The 15,131-nt window shown below is 64.7% G+C and overlaps 3 protein-coding genes across 3 annotated transcripts in view; 2 read left to right on the top strand and 1 right to left on the bottom strand.

Moving 5' to 3' along the window:
* Positions 1–1,420: 1,420 nt before the first annotated feature.
* EMIHUDRAFT_99931 (hypothetical protein) lies at positions 1,421–3,787 on the top strand (the record flags this gene model as incomplete). The annotated part of the gene is made up of 1 exon (XM_005780811.1): positions 1,421–3,787. The coding sequence occupies one exon, from the start codon at positions 1,421–1,423 to the stop codon at positions 3,785–3,787; it is 2,367 nt and encodes a 788-aa protein (XP_005780868.1).
* A 2,505-nt stretch (positions 3,788–6,292) lies between these two features.
* On the top strand, positions 6,293–9,535 carry EMIHUDRAFT_463107 (hypothetical protein). Its single transcript, XM_005780810.1, has 2 exons — positions 6,293–7,597; positions 8,142–9,535. The coding sequence occupies exons 1-2, from the start codon at positions 6,449–6,451 to the stop codon at positions 9,372–9,374; spliced, it is 2,382 nt and encodes a 793-aa protein (XP_005780867.1). The 5' UTR covers positions 6,293–6,448; the 3' UTR covers positions 9,375–9,535.
* A 1,259-nt stretch (positions 9,536–10,794) lies between these two features.
* The window catches only part of EMIHUDRAFT_449985 (hypothetical protein), a gene marked incomplete at both ends in the record, with an annotated part of 5,505 nt that continues 1,168 nt past the window's right edge, over positions 10,795–15,131 (bottom strand). The window contains 13 exons of the mRNA XM_005780809.1: positions 10,795–11,253; positions 11,348–11,444; positions 11,529–11,596; positions 11,786–11,893; positions 11,927–12,028; positions 12,106–12,181; positions 12,252–12,524; positions 12,603–12,751; positions 12,848–13,087; positions 13,220–13,684; positions 13,829–14,170; positions 14,261–14,913; positions 15,080–15,102. Coding sequence (XP_005780866.1) covers positions 10,795–11,253; positions 11,348–11,444; positions 11,529–11,596; positions 11,786–11,893; positions 11,927–12,028; positions 12,106–12,181; positions 12,252–12,524; positions 12,603–12,751; positions 12,848–13,087; positions 13,220–13,684; positions 13,829–14,170; positions 14,261–14,913; positions 15,080–15,102 — 3,055 coding nt within the window. The remainder of the gene's footprint in view (positions 11,254–11,347; positions 11,445–11,528; positions 11,597–11,785; positions 11,894–11,926; positions 12,029–12,105; positions 12,182–12,251; positions 12,525–12,602; positions 12,752–12,847; positions 13,088–13,219; positions 13,685–13,828; positions 14,171–14,260; positions 14,914–15,079; positions 15,103–15,131) is intronic.

Below are 15,131 nucleotides of genomic sequence, written 5' to 3'. Positions count from 1 at the left end.
GCGCCTCATGTCGGAGAGCGACCGTGCCTCGTTCGCCGCTTATGATGTAGAGTTTGTTGTAGAGATTTCACGTTGTAGAGCGCCTCTACATCGCTCTACAACGCAGACAGTTCGTCCCGCGGCGGATGTAGAGCTCTACAGCTCTACAGCGCTCCAGAGCGCTCTACAGCTCTACAGCTCTACAGCGCTCTACACTCTACATCCTCTACAGACTACACCCTCCCTCACTCACTCAGGAGACATGAAGGGTAAATAAAGGGATCCGTCCAGTGTGCGTCGTTCGTGTCCATGTCAGGTGTCTACTAGCTCCGAGTAGAGGGGGCGTTTTCTGCTGCTGGGGAAACCCGGAGCGCGGAGCTAACCCTCGGAGCACGGGGTTTACTTTATGGCGAACGCGCACCCCCCAGGGTTAGGGCTAGGCTAGGCCTAGGGCTCTCTTGCCCGCAACCCGTCCCCGAGCATCCGGCCCGCTGGTGCGCTTCTTAGCTCCCCGGCCCTGGGTGTGCGGTCGGTTGCCGATTGCACTCCAAGTGCTCCAAGTCCGCGCAACACTACTTTTTGTCGCGAAGCTTAGGCGTCTCCGGTTCCGGTGGTCTACCTGTGTAAGTGCCAGCACGCGCCAGTCGGAGAGAGAGATTTTTAGCAATGTTGTTTGAGATTTTTAGCAATTTTGTCCAGTCGGAAGAAAAGGAAAGGGACCCCGCCCGCTCTAGGCGCATGGCTCTAGGGCTGGGAGAAGGACAGGCGTCCCCTCGTCCCCGACTCGTCCCCTCCTTTGAGATTTTGCCAGGGTGAGGCATCGCACGCGGAGGGCACAGCGGAAATCTTTTTATTCGAAGTTGCGGCGATTCAGGCTGGATTCGAGCTGTTTCCGGGGTAGGATAGGGGGCAGGCAGGGTCCCGACCCTCCCCCCCCCCGACCCCCGACCCCCCTACCCCTATGAGCATGTAACGGACGTCCCCAGTGGTGGCCGACCCCCCTACATCCTACCCCCCTACCCCAAACCGTGCCCCTACCCTACCCCGGAAACAGCTCGAATCCTGATTTGAGGCGGTGGTGTGATCGTGAGGGTCCGCCCGCAGGCGCATTTTGTATACCGAGGTGGTGCCCGGTGCCGAGCGCAGGCCGGAGCCCACAGGTCGGACCTTAAGACAGCATTGTAGATCCCTGGGCGAGGGTGGTGGAGAGGGCGGTCCGGCGGCGGAGCAACCACTTTTGTGGCGAAGCTTAGGCGGCTTCGTTCGGTTCCGGTGGTCTCCGTGTGTGTGTAAGTGCCAGCACGCGCGAGTCGGAAGAAAAAGTACGGCCGCCCGTTCTAGGGCTCGGAGAAGGACAGGCGTCCAACGTCCGCTTTTTCTTCTTTTTTCGAAGTTGCTGCCGATCATGATTTGAGGCGCGCGCCAAGGTACCCACCCGGCAATGCCTCTGCGTGTGGAGATGCTGCCATGCACGGCGTCGGGGCCAGCATCATCGACCGCTACTCAGCTCGAGCCATCGGCGAGGTCCGAGACGGTTGAGGACCTCGAGGCGCAGGCCAAGGGCAGCTGGTCGGCTGCAAAGGTCAGCGCCGAGATCCAGCTCTGGCGCAAGCTCATGTGGTGCTGGGTCGTCCCCGAGGCCGTGCTGCTGATCGCGGTCCCGGCCGTCGCTCCCCTGCCTCGGGGCGACGCCGGACTTGCTTACTTTGAGACGCTCAACTTCTTCTGGTGCATCTGGCCGATGTTCGGCTTCTTCCTCTGCTCGCAGCTGGGCGCCAGCTTCTGCCATGCCGTCTGTGTCGCCCACGAGCACCTCCTCAGCAAAAAGAGGGTCGGGGCGAGGGATGCCGCCGACGACCCGGCCGACGTGGCGGCGGCAGTCGCGGCTGCGGGCAGGCCGTCGCGCCTCGAGGTGGTGCTGACTCTGCTCGGCATCGCCTATCACGTCGAGATCACGGTGCTGGTCGTGCTGGCCACCCTCAACGCGCAGCGGCGGATGGGCACGGTCCTCACCACGGCCTGGGTCAAGTCGTGCATCGGGCAGGCCTTCCTGCTCTTCCTCTCAGGGATTTTCCCGTTTGTGCTCCGCTCCATCAGCGTCGGGCTTGTGCGGAGGGAGAAGTCCCGCATCATCGAGTACGTCAAGTTCAGGTGGTACGCATGTGTCGCACCGGTGATGATGCTGCAGCTCTACATCATGGTCTACACCGTGGTCACGCTCGGGAACCGCTTGCCGATCACCGACTACGGCATCTTAGCCTTCCTGGGCAGCGACAAGCACAGGCTCTGCGAGCATCTCGAGTCGCTGAGCTGCACGGTGCGCTGGGACGGCGGCCAGGAGGACGACGTGCACCTGCTGCAGACCCCGCTGCGGCCCGACTCGCTGAGCTGCAACGGCACGCGCCACGACTCCCTCGGCCCGTACGGGTCGCGGTACGAGGCGTGTGTCAGCGCGGGGATCGGAGAGGACCTTGTCGTGCGTGGCTTCGCCGCGTCGGCCGCCTCGCTCACCGCCGTCATCGTGGCGAGCAACCTCGAGCTGCTGCACCTGCTCAGGCCGTGCCGCAGCGCGCCCTCGCCGCTGTGGCCCCCCAACCTGCTCCGCTCCTCCGCCGACGGCGGCTTCTCGTGGCGCGTCAAGCTGGCGTCCACGGTGCTCTGCTGCGACGCCATCCTCATCTTCGTGCACCTCGTCATCGCCGGCATCGTCGGCATCGGTTCGGACCTCTACCCCTCCGGCTTCTGGGCCCTCCTCGTCTGCTTCGGCGTCCCAAAGGTCGTCGTGACGCTCAACCTGCTGCTCGAGTTCTCTCGCCGCTCCGGCTCGCTCGACAGCGACATGTTCACCAAGCGCGAGGACGGGCGGGCAGTCTCGGTCCGCGCCGAAATCGCGCGGAGCCTAGAGACGGCGGTGGAGGCGCAGGCGAAGGAGGAGGCGGTGGGTCGCTTCGCGGGCGAGGCGACCCAGCTGGTGACTGGCAAGCCAAAGGACGCGGCTCTCGGGGTCAACTTTTACATGCGGGTCGACAAGCTCGAGTTCGCGATGCCGTCCTACTCGAAGGGCGTGGCCGCCATCGCCGCCGAGTTCGAGGCGAGCGGCACGGCCTGCGACCGCGAGTGCCTCCACTACTGCCTCACCATGCGAGCGGGCTCCTCGGACCTCGCGTTTGACAACGGCGACCTCAAGCGCGACTGCGACGCCCGCGGCGAGCTGCTGCCCAGCCGCCGGGCGGCCGACGGGGGGGGGATGCGGCTGGACGACTTCATGCGCCACCCGGCCGCGCGTACCGCCGAGCTGCAGCTGCCGCACGTCCTCGCCCTCCGCCTCTACACCACCGCCGCGTTCAGGTCGCTCAACTCGCCGCTGCGGGACACGTCGCCCGACCGGCGGCCGCACGCCTTCCCCATCACCGTCAACTTCATCCGCGAGGCCATCTCGATGCTGCGCGCAGTCGAGGCCGAGTCGGAGCGCGCGACGGCGACGGTCGACTTGTGGCGCGGGCTGAAGAACGTCGAGGCGGCGAGCGGCTTCCTCGAGTCGGGAGGGACGGAGCTGGCGCCGATGTCGACGACGACGTCCATCGGGGTGGCGATGAGCTACTCGCTCTCGCCGTGCTCGCTGCTGCTCAAGGTGAGGACGGTGAGCTTCATTGACCGCGGGGCCGACCTCGCGTGGCTCTCCGCCTTCCCCGCGGAGGCGGAGGTCCTCTTCCCGCCCCTCACCTTCTTGCAGCCGACGGGCAGGACTCTCAAGGTCGAGCGGGAGGGGTGGAAGGTCGTCGTGGTGGAGGTGGAGCCGCGGCAGTAGAGTCTCTGTTTCTCTCCGGGGCATGTGCTGGCATGAATGTGCATGGTTTACGCGCTGACGGCTTAGCCAGTGCGTGTCGGAGCTATAGTTGTGTCGCGGGTCGTCGTAGGCATGGAATTCCTACTTCTTTCTACCACACTTGTACTTGTAGTTGTAAAACATCGTCATCGTACATCGAAACAAACAATAATCTAAAAATCTCCCACTCTCTCTCACACACAGTGTGTCAGTGTCACACTCTCTTCCCCTGCGTACTTGTGCCGCGTCGGATTGCACCACCACGGAAATTGAGTTCGAATAAAGGGAATTCGGAATATCCGCGAAAACGGCGAGACTCGAGGAGAACATGCGCGATGGGCAGGGCCTCTCGCTTGTCGCTAGCACGTAGCAGCGCCTAAATCGGTTCACGGAATACCGTTGTCCGTTCACGGAATACCGTTCATTTCGTATTTCCCGTGCTATGCCCAATCTCGTCCGAAAGTTAAATTCTTCCAAGCACCAAGGAGCAACCTGGGCGAGGTACTTCCAGCCTGCTAAGAGAGAGATTTTTAGCAATACTAAACAACTCGTTGTTGCCTGCTGTGGGAACAGGTGACGCAGTCTCGCCTCTCGGGTTGACTCGGCCAGCTAAAAAAACCGAAAAGAAAGAAAACAGACAAACCAAACAAACTCTGTTCGGCGGACAGCCGGCAGCAAGAGAAACCGCAGTGAGCGGACCGCCACTGACTGCTGTCTGTAAGGGGAACATGAGGTCCAACCCAAAGGGGAACAACTCGCACCGAGACAGGACGCCGACACAAAGAAAACCCACAGGGCTAACGCAAGCAGTCTCGGACGCAAGTATCAGCACAAGAATCAGAACGTATTAAAAGCACCTAAAGGAGGCAAGGCACACACACCGGTGTGAACAAACAAGTCTCCACCGACAAGCTGCCTCCGCCTCTGATTAACCTAGCTTAATCGGGAAGTCGGTAGTATGAGCGAGTATGAGCGCCGGCCCCGTTTCCGCACTGCGGCGCGGCGCACGGTGCCTCCGTCCGGGGGCCCCCGCCTCTCCCCAGACAGAGATCCTAACATCCCATAAGTAAATTCTTCTCCGACACAAGCCGGTCTGGCCCCACCCACCCAGGGTACCCCTCTCCAGGCACCCATTGGGTAGCTCTCCAGGGTCCCGTACCATGCGGAATCGACCCTATCAAGGAGGGCGCCTGGGTCTAAATTTAGTGCGGTGTGAAGTGTTTATGTACTGCATCTTTAGTGCACTTTAGCGCGAATTTAGTGCAAATTTAGCGCAACTTTAGTGCAAATTTAGCGCAAATTTAGCGCAAATTTAGCGCGACTTTACATCCAGATTTAGCGAGGTTTAGTGCGTCTTTAGTCCGGCCGCGCAGTAGGATCCAGCCGCAGCCCCTCGCTGGGCCTCCCTCCCCCTCTCCCCCTGCAGTTCCCTGCCCACTCGCAAAAGTTCCCCGTCCCATCCCCAACCGAGCGAAGGTTCTTCAGCTGAATATCAGCCTAAAAGGTGCTTTCCGGGCTCTTCTCCGGGCCCGCCGAGCGGCAAAACGTTTGCCAAGCGCATCCTCCTTAGTTTCGTGAAGGGCCGGCATACTCTGATGCTCACGTGCACAGTGTGATTCTGCAAGCAGTCATCCTCCCGTGCCTCGAGCGTATAGTGCATAGCATCGGCATCGAGCTATTGAGCATTTTCTTCCTCGGTGTATTTGCCATTGCACTTAGGAGGAGGTGCATGGCTGGGGCTGGATCCAACATGCTACGAGTACACGCGTATGTAAAGCTGCTTGCGGTGACTACATGGATCATGGCCATTTGGCCGTTTCTGTCATCGTGGTCTGGATCCTTCATCCTTTGGTTCAACATTGGTTTTGAAATTCCAAGACCGACCCTCACCTCTACTCTATTACAGCTGGTGGTCACGGGCACAGCATGGGTTGTGCGGTCGGAGGTGGTGCTTGCGGTGGCGCATTCAACTGTGCTGGTCCTCCTCTGAATCGGTGCTGTGCCTGTGCTCAGTCGGGAGATCTTGCTCTGGAGGGCGGCATATCTAGCCTCACTGGGAGCCTGCCTTTGGGTCATGAGGGCAGGGGCCAGCCAGGCATCTCCTGCGGTGCATTCTTTCTTGGTTGGCAGCCAAGGAGCAAAGCACGCGGCCCTGGCTAGCTGTGGTGTGGCCGGGAAGCCGTGCTAAAGGTGCGTGCCCGCACTAAAGATGCGGGACCCACACTAAATGTACTGCAGCTGCCCGCACCTAAAGTGAACTAAATGTGGCGCTAAATTGCTAATTGGAGATAAAACACACTAAATATGTGCTAAATATGTGCTAAATATGTGCTAAATTTGCGCTAAATTTGCGTTAAAGTCGCACTATATACGCACTCGAACACGCACTAAATAGCGCACTAAACTATCACTAAAGTTCATTCACACGCACTAAATTTAGACCCAGGCTGTTCACAGGCGCCCTCCTATCAAGTGCTCAAGTGCTCAAGCGCTCAAGCTCTCTCAGGGTTGCCAGGAGCCCCAGGGCCTGCCCCCCCTTGCTGTCGCTGCTGCCTCCGCCTCCAGCCGCCACTGCCGCTGCTGCCGCTGCTGCCTCCGCTAGTTCACTGCCTGCTCGATCGCACCACCTCTGCTCCGCCTCGCATGATTTCGCCGCCTCGTGTCCACCACCGCCGCCGCACGCTCCTGCTCCTCGCCACGTCGGTGGCTCTCTGTGGGCTCGCTCTCAGCGGCAGAGCGCCGCGCCGGGCACTGATCTTTGACGCCCTCGGCGGCGCTTTGGACTCCGCCACGCGCTCGGTCAGATTGGCGCTCCTGCACACCGATCCACTTCCCAGCGACCCGCGCACCATTTCGCTCCCGCTCGACGACGGCTGCCACGCGCCCGCCGGTGAGGTTCCCGCCGTGGTGAGCCCTCCCTTCGACCAGCGCGCGGCGAAGCTGCTGATGCAGCTCAACGCGGCCATGCTGTGCAGCGTGAGCGGCGTTCAGGCGTGGAGCTGCGGCCGCTGCGACGCCGTGGCGCCGCCTCCGGTCAACACGACTCTCCTCGCCTCGAGCTGCAACCCGGGGATGCCGAGCTGCGAGGCGTACTGGAAGGCGGCCTCGCTCGTGGGCGAGGTTGCCCGCTTCGCCACCCAGGCGCCGCCTGTCGAGGACGGGCCGGAGCTCGCCGCGCTGCTCGTGCTGCCCCAGGAGCGGTGGGTGGTGGTCGCCTTTCGCGGGACGAGAGACCTCGACCTCGGGGCTTGGACGACCAACTTCCAGACGTGGCAGGACGACGTGGCGGGCGGGTCGTGCGGCGAGAGGGTGCACCACGGCTGGGGCGAGAGCTGGGTGCAGCTGCGGGGGCGCGTGAGGCAGGGCGTGGAGGCGCTCCTCGCCGAGCACCCGACGTACCGGCTGGTCGTCACCGGCCACTCCTGCGGCGCCTCGCTCGCGACGCTGATGGCGGCCGAGTGGGCGGCCGACGGCTCCCTCTCCGCCCTCTCGCTGCCGCCCCTCCTCTACAGCTTCGCGGGCCCGAGGGTGGGCAACCCTGCCTTTGCGGCGAGCGCGGACGCCACCCTCGCGCGGCGCGGCCTAAAGCTGTGGCGCGTGACCAACATGCACGACTCGATCCCGCACATGCCGCCCGGGCCGCAGTCGCAGTGGCAGCACGCCGGCACGCAGGTCTGGCTGACGCCCGGCTCGGGAGGCGGCGAGGCGGAGGTCTGCGCCGGCGCTGGCGCCTGCAACGACGGCGTCCCGGGCTACAAGCTCTCCGTCCTCGACCACACCACCTACCTCGGGGTGAGCTCCGCGGGCTCGAACTGCTAATCGACACAAATGAGGGTGAATTGCAGTAGTGTGCTTGTGTGTTGTGTGTTGTGAGGACGAGTACTATTATTTTGCCGGCGAGGCGCGCTACCGCACTCGTGGACGTTCCGTTGGAGCACTTGGAGTGCGGTCGGTAACACCTCACATCCAGGGCCGGGGAGCTAAAGCAGCGCACCAGCCGCGAGAGACGACCTTGACTTGGAGCACTTGGAGCACTTGGAGCACTTGGCCGTGCAGGCCTTGCAGCACTTGGAGTGAGTGAGTATCACACACACACAGCACTTGGAGCACTTGGAGTGCAGTCAGTAGCCTCACAGTTGAAGCGATTTGTTGTTTTCCCCGCGGACATAGCATCACAAACGCTGTGAAAACAGTTGGCGGGGGATTTTTGCGCCAGTCAATAGAGCATGAAAATGCCTTTCAGCGGGCGTGATTCACACCAGCAAAAAATGTCATGTCGTCGTCGCTGACGCTCGCGGCTCTCGCGCTCGCCTCGCGTCCGCCACGAGCCGTGCAGCACGTCTCGCGCCGCGCATCCGCTCTCGCCGCCTGCGCTGTGCCCGACCCGAGCCGGCGGTCTGGGTTGTGCGTAATCGACAGCCACAACCTGGCGTACCGGATGCAGTTCGCGATGCCCGAGCTCACCTCCCGCCAGGGCGAGCCCGCCCAGGCGCTGCTCGGCTTCTGCAACAAGCTCGTCCAGCTGCGCGACGTCTTTCCCGGCTACCGCATGCTCGCCGTCTTTGACGAGGGAGCGCCGGCGCGGCGCGTGGAGATGCTGCCAGAGTACAAAGAGACGCGCGCGCCCATGCCTCCGGCGCTGCGCTCCCAGATGGGCCACATCCGCGAGGCGGCCGAGTGCCTCGGCGTGCCGACCATCTCCCGCTTTGGGGTCGAGGCGGACGACCTTATCGCGTGCGCGGTCGCTCTCGCGCGCTCGGAGGGCGCGGCCGCGGTGTCGATCGTCACTTCGGACAAGGACCTGCTCCAGCTGGTGAGCGGCGACAGCGGCGGCGACGCGGGCGCCCTGGACGCCACCAACGTGACTGTGTTTGACGACCGCAAGAAGGTGCTGCTCGATGCCGCCGCGGTGCAAGCCAAGCACGGCGTCCGGCCGGACCAGCTGGTCGACCTGCTCGCGCTGGTTGGCGACGCGAGCGACAATGTGCCCGGCGTGCCAGGCGCGCCCCGCCCAGCGCTCTGCAGCTCGCCGCTGCGGCTCTCTCCCTGCCCCAAGGCGGGGCGTGGAGAGCCCTGCCCCTCCTCCGCAGGAGTCGGCCAAAAGACGGCCGCAAAGCTGCTCGGCGAGCACGGCACGCTGGACGCCGTCCTCGCCGCCGCGCCGTCGATGAAGAAGTCGAAGCGGAGAGACGCGCTCATCGCGCACGCAGAGCAGGACACCTCGCCACCCCTCCTCTCCCCCACAGCCCGCGACGAGACGCCACCGCCGTCGCCGCCCGACGCGCTGCTTCCTCCGACCCGCCCTCACACCCGCCCTTCTACCCCCAGCCGTCGCCCAACACCACAGGCACGCCTCGCGCGCCAGCTGGTCCAGCTCGACGCCTCCGTCGGCGGGGTCGACCCCGAGGAGCTGCGCGGCGCGCTGCCGGCGCCGCCGGCGGAGCTGCCCCACTTGCGCGACTTTCTGCAGCACCACGGCTTCACGCAGCTCGAGCGGCGTCTCTTCAAGGCGCGCGAGGCGATCGAGCGTGCACAAAGAAAGCGGGGCTCGCCACGGCCCGCCACATGATCAGTGGGAGCCGCGTTGGACGAATAAAGTACTAGATAATGTATACGTAGATCGTAGTTGCTAGTTCGTAGTATATGTTTACACATTAGTCATTACAGAGGTGTTCACGAGAGTGTGTGTGCTGTGGCGGGGAACTCCAACAACCAACACAACTCTTTGTCCGGAGTGAAAAGTCCAACGCGCAGTGGCGGTGTCCCTGAACCTGCGCCGCGCTCGGCGAACCTCGACAGCGCCTTCGGTGGCATGCAGCTCTAACCTCTATGCGCCTGAAGCCTGGAGAGCAGCTCCCGTCTGTTGGCTCACTCACACGCTCTGCACACGAGTTGGCACAGCCTACTGTGCGGGGCTGCCACAGCTGCCACAGCGATGGGCTCGCCCTCACCGGCCCGCAGTCACTTGTGCTGCGGCTTGTGTGAGCGACAGTGCTCGGCGACTGCCGGCACACTGTGAGACCATACCACGCTACCAGCGCTTGGTCACATCGGCCCCGAGGTCAGATCCGTCTACTCTGTTGACAAGGTGTTGATGACAACATGTCTACTCGCTGGCGCCGAGCAGGAGGGCCCGGCGCACAACCCCTGGTCAACTGAGGGTCCTTCCCCCGTAAGCGTCCGTAAGGCGTAAGCGTACCCCCCGGGCGCCGCTTACCCATGTCCCATGAGCATGACCCCCGCACCCCTATTGGCTATTGGTATTGCCTATTACCTGTTCCACCACCTTGGCACGGCCAGCGCGCGGGGGGCACCGGGGCGACCCCCCCGCCTCACTTAGTGTCCGTCCTTTGGGTGTGAAAACGCGAAACCTCGCCGAGGCTGTCAGACTCAAAAAAGTAAAATGCCCAGTCGACGCAGTGCCCCTCCTATCATAATGGCGCACACGCCATACACTGACACTGCAGTCACCACGACCAATGTCCAATGACAGAGACACAACACACACATATCTAGATATCTCGGCTTCCACTAATCTTCTAGGAAGGGGAGAAGGGTCGCGCGTTGGACGCTGTGATAGAGACCGGACACGTCTCTCTCTCTCTCTCTCTCTCTCTCTCTCTCTCTCTCTCTCTCTCTCTCTCTCTCTTTCTCTCTCTCTCTCTCTCTCTCTCGCTCTCTCTCTCTCTCTCTCTCTCTCTCTCTCTCTCTCTCTCTCTCTTGCGTGCGCCGACGGCATGGCCGGCCGCCTGGCACACGCACATGGCACACACACAGGGGACACCTCCTCCCTCCGCCGCGTAGCTTAGCGTTCGTGCTGTCCTCCCCGCTCTCGATCCCCGCTCCCCCCTTCCCAGCCCCACGTGGCATTCCCGCGGCACACGACAGCTGTACCAAGAGAGCCTCCGCGCGCCGCGCCCACTGCCCTTTCGGGTTCTCCCGACCTCGCCCTCCTAAGGCGGCGGTCCGTCTGGTAGCTCGCGGCGTGACTACCGCCCGGCCAGCTTGAGCTTCGCAGAGAATCCTCGCTTGTGCTTCGCCCGGCGTGTCTCGAGGCTGTTGTCGCCCGCTAGAAGCGGCGGCGCGTCCGGGGTGTCGACTGCAGCGTGGTTGGCGGTCGAGCTGGCGGCGGCGCTATCCGGCCTGTCGTTGCTCTTCTCTCCCAGGTCGCTGAGTGAGTTCACTGGCGACGCCTTCAACGCCAGGTCCAGCGTCAAGCCGGCCGCCGTTGGCAACGCGAGACGCTCAGAGAGGGGGCTCGGAGCGGGAAATGTAGCGGGCGTTTTTGGCGAAGGCAGCGGCGGGGTGATGTCGCTGCTAACACTGCAGTTGCTGCGACGATCACTGCTGCCGGCGAGACCGCTTTCTTCGCCGCGCAGCTCGTTCTTGATGCGCCGGAGGTCCTCCGCGTGCGACTGCTGCGTGCCCCGGATCTGGTCGCCGAGCGCCTGGTTGCGCGGGCCGCGAGTGGAGGTGAGCAGGCGCGAGCGAGGCGGCTAGCGAGGCCGCAGCCTCGGCCCTCCCTCGCTGAGAGATGGCTACTGGTGGCCAGGCCGCGGGCGGCGCCTCCAGCCGGCGGCGCTGCTCCGCGGTGCCGCTTTGCACCACGGCGCGGATCTCGGTGAGCAGGTCGTCTTGCCTGCGCCGATAGGGCGGCGAGGGAGAGATGTGCGCAGGCTGGAGGAAGGGCGGGGCCTCAACACGGGAAGATGGGGCAGCACACCTCCGCTTGGCGGCCTCGCCGTCCGAGAAGCGCTTCTGCAGCCGCTTGGCCTCGGCGGGCAGGGGGGCCTGGTCTAGGCCCCCGTCCGCATCTGTCCCGTACCACGCGTGCTGCGAGACGCTCGAGCGTCGAAGAGAGAGAGAGGGTTCCGGGGTGGCGATCTCCAAGTCGCGGGAGGTCGCTTGCTCGCTGCGCGGGAGTAGGCCCGAGCATGCGCGCGAGAGGAGGCCCGAGCACAGGCGCAGCGTGGCGAAGACGTGGATGGGCATGTTGAAGGGGGGCGGGATCGGGTTGAAGACGTGCTTGCAGAGGAAGATGCGCTGGTAGCGCTGGTAGCGGAACTCCTCCTCGGCCCCCGAGAAGACCTGTTGAGACACACGAGCCTGAGGCTAGCGTACCGGACTCGGCGCCGCGCACGGGCGACGGCGCGCGGCCTTTGTGTACGTGTCGGAGAACATAGCGACGAGCAGGTTGACCATGACGACCGAGCTGACGAGCACCTGACGGGGGCGGGAAGCGGCCTTCTGTGAGCTGCGGGTCTCGCGGCCGGCCGCCCGCGCAAACAGCTCGCGCTCACATACGTCCAGAGGAGGAAGGGGTACATCGCCGGCACGTCGATGAGGTCGTCCACCTCGAAGGCGCCAAAGACGGCCCTGCGGAGGAACGGGGTGGCGGGTCGGGGGGTGGCCGAGGCGGAGGGGCGGAGGCAAGAGCGGGGCCCGCCAGAAGGGGGTCATGATCGGCGATTTTGGGCCGAAGACGTCGTCGAGCTCCGAGGCGCCGAAGAGCAGCTCGTCGGAGCTCGCCATGCCGAGGGATCGCCGGCCGGCGTCGGCGGGCGGGTGCATCTGGAAGACGCCGACGAAGGCGAGAGCGAAGCCGACGAGGACGACGGTGAAGATCTCGGCGAAGACGAGCAGGTCGGCAGACATCTTCTTGATGATGATGAAGAGGACGCCGATCTCGGGCGAGAGAGCGGCGCGGTACTCGACGAGCCTGCGGGCAAACGCACACGGCCGTGGGTGAGAGGGCGGCTCTCGCTGCGCGCAGCCAGCCCCAGAGAGCTGTGCGAGCCGGAGCGTGACGGGGATGACGGTGACCGAGAGGAGCGCGGCGTAGACCTCGTAGCGCGAGGTAGACCACGGGCCGGGCCCAGCGCGGGCGAGCACGGCGACGAAGAGCAGCGCGTCGCCGATCTTCGCGGTGGTGCCGCTGGCGGGCTCCTGCGGCGCGAGGACAGCGGAGACGTTGTGCTATCCTGTGTACGCGAGAGAAGTGTGCGTGTGTGTGTGTGTGTGTGTGTAGCACACGAGGGGCACCATGTTCTCGAGGTCCGGGTCAAAGTCGTTGACGACGTCGTCGAGCGTGATGGAGACGGCCCACAGCAGGAAGCTCGCCTCGCTGCGGGAGAGCGGCGGCCTCTGCTCAGCCCCTCCGCCCAGAGCCCCTCCCGACGGGTCGAGCTGGGAGAGCGTGTGCGCGTATAGCGCGAGGAAAGCGATGTGCGAGGCGAGCCGAAGGATGGACACGACGCCCGGGACCGAGTAGAAGCCGTTTTCCTGCGTCCGCTTCGCCTCGCTACGCTTGTCGTGTGCCCGGTCTCGGAGGTTCCGTTGCGTCGCGATGATTGCTCGCGATCGCTCGCTCGAGGGGCCACCTGGGGTGGCAGAGGCGCCACAACTCGTCCGAACCAAAGGTCGGCCCAGCGGCTTCGTGCCGGCGAGAGCGGCTGGCGTGGCGGCCAAGAAGGAGGTCGGTGACGCCATGACGGCTGCCTCTTTGGCATCCTCCTCCTTGCTCGCGCTCCGCTCGGTCGAGTTGGAGAAGCGCGCCGCGACCTGCACGGCCTGCACGGCCCCGCTTATCGTCGTAAACTTGCGGGAGCCGGCTGTCGGCGACGCGGTCAGGGGCGGGTCTTTGAGGGCATGCTCGCGCTCCGCCTGCCCGATCCTCATCGAGTCCATGCCTGCGATGGTCGCCCGCGCCCTGTTGAGGAGAGCCGATGCCTCCCTCGTCAACCCGCTGTGCAGCGTGGGCCCGGACTCGTTGGGGCCGCGGCGGCCCAGGCACGAGGCGACCGCCTCGCGGGCCATCGCGATGTAGTACGGGTTGGTGAAGGGCAGCACGGCGTGCATCAGCAGCCGCAGCGAGCCAACCTCCGTAGCAGGAGAGACGCCGCCGCCGCCGCCGCCGCCGCCGCCGCCGCTGTCGCCGCTGGACCACCACTTGTCCATGATGGCGCGGCAGTTTGGGTTGGTGAGGAAGCGCTTCATCTCGAACTTGAGCGCGAGGTCGAGGACCGACATCTTGCCGTCCTTGTGCGCGAGCACCGCCGCCGCCTCCGCCGGCGTCTCGGCGGCGTCGATGATGCCGATGGCCATCTCCTCGAGCTTGGTGGCGTGCTCTCGGACCAAGCTCGCCTGCGACACGCCGTGCGCCACCATGCGGCGGCAGATGTGCGACCCGACGAGCGCCGTCCGAGTCGGGTCCGAGCAGCGGCTCCAAAAGAGGCGCGCCATCGCCCAGTCGCCGGAGAGGACCGCCCAGTAAAAGAGCTGCGCGTACGTGGGCTCGCTGGACAGGTCCGCGTCGCGCTGCAGCTCGATGGCGAAAGTGGACCCCAGCCACGGCGCGATAGAATCCTTGTACGTGTCGTGCGGCCGCGAGCACGCCTTCTTGCCCTGGATGGAAGCCCGGGCGGGCGGGGGCGCGGTGAGCGAGCTGACGAGGACCTTCTGCAGCGCGGGCTGCGAGGCGAGGTAGCCGAGCCCGTCGACGTTGCCGTAGAGATCCAGGAGGTTGACGTCCTTGAGCGAGATGGTCTGCTGCGACGCCTCGAGGAGGTGCTTGATCACGCCTGGCTTGTGGAGGGAGAGGGCAAACTGCAGCGCCGCGGTGTGCGCCTCGCTCCAGCAACTCTCGCCCGCCGTCTCCCGCTGCTGCTGCAGGATCCGCTCGAGGATGTCGGGCCTACGCCGCGGGCGGAAGGGAGGCTCAGCAAGCGCCGGCGGCGGGGATGGGGGCGGACTCGTTGCAGAGAGCGGTCGCCGGTCCCAACGCACCGCCAGCAGGATGGCACGCTTGCGGCGCGAGCGCATCCGGTTCGGGTTGAACTGGTCCATGCTGGTCCACGAGTTGTTGCGCGAGTTGCCGAGCGTGTTGCCGAGCGAGTGCTGGTGGCCCCTCGAGGAGGAGGGCTCGCTGCCGTCGCTGCTCCTCGCCTCGGTCGCCCGTCTCAGCAAGGATGGCTCGGCCGAGAGGTCGTCGGCGGGGGAGGAGAGCCAGAGCTTGGTGATTGCCTCGAGCAGCGAGGTGGACATGTCGCAGCCCGCCGCGGAGCCGGAGAAGTCGCCTTGCTTGAGCCGGAAGAGCGTGACGAGCTTGCCTATCGGTGGTGTGTCGCTGGTCGTCTTGTTTATGGCAGCAGGAGCAGCAGCGGCGGCGTGAGGGGGGGGGCGGCCGGGGGGGGGGGGGGGGGGACGGCCACGCCGGGGAGGCCGGCGAGATGGACGAGGGAGCCAACGGGCGCCTCAATGAGAACCTCGCCGAACCGGCTCCGATCATATTCGCGTTCCTGCTGCTCAGCGGCCACCACCGCCCCGG

This window comes from Emiliania huxleyi (assembly GCF_000372725.1).
Source record: "Emiliania huxleyi CCMP1516 chromosome Unknown EMIHUscaffold_21, whole genome shotgun sequence".
NCBI classification, from domain to species: domain Eukaryota; phylum Haptophyta; order Isochrysidales; family Noelaerhabdaceae; genus Emiliania; species Emiliania huxleyi.
This window is presented reverse-complemented; position numbering and strand designations above follow the sequence as displayed.

Coding starts and splice junctions, on each gene's coding strand:
- EMIHUDRAFT_463107 (XM_005780810.1), top strand. CDS start 6,449: ATGATTTCGCCGCCTCGTGTCCACCACCGCCGCCGCACGCTCCTGCTC. Junction 7,598..8,141: donor ACCACACCACCTACCTCGGG/GTGAGCTCCGCG, acceptor CGAGCCGTGCAG/CACGTCTCGCGCCGCGCATC.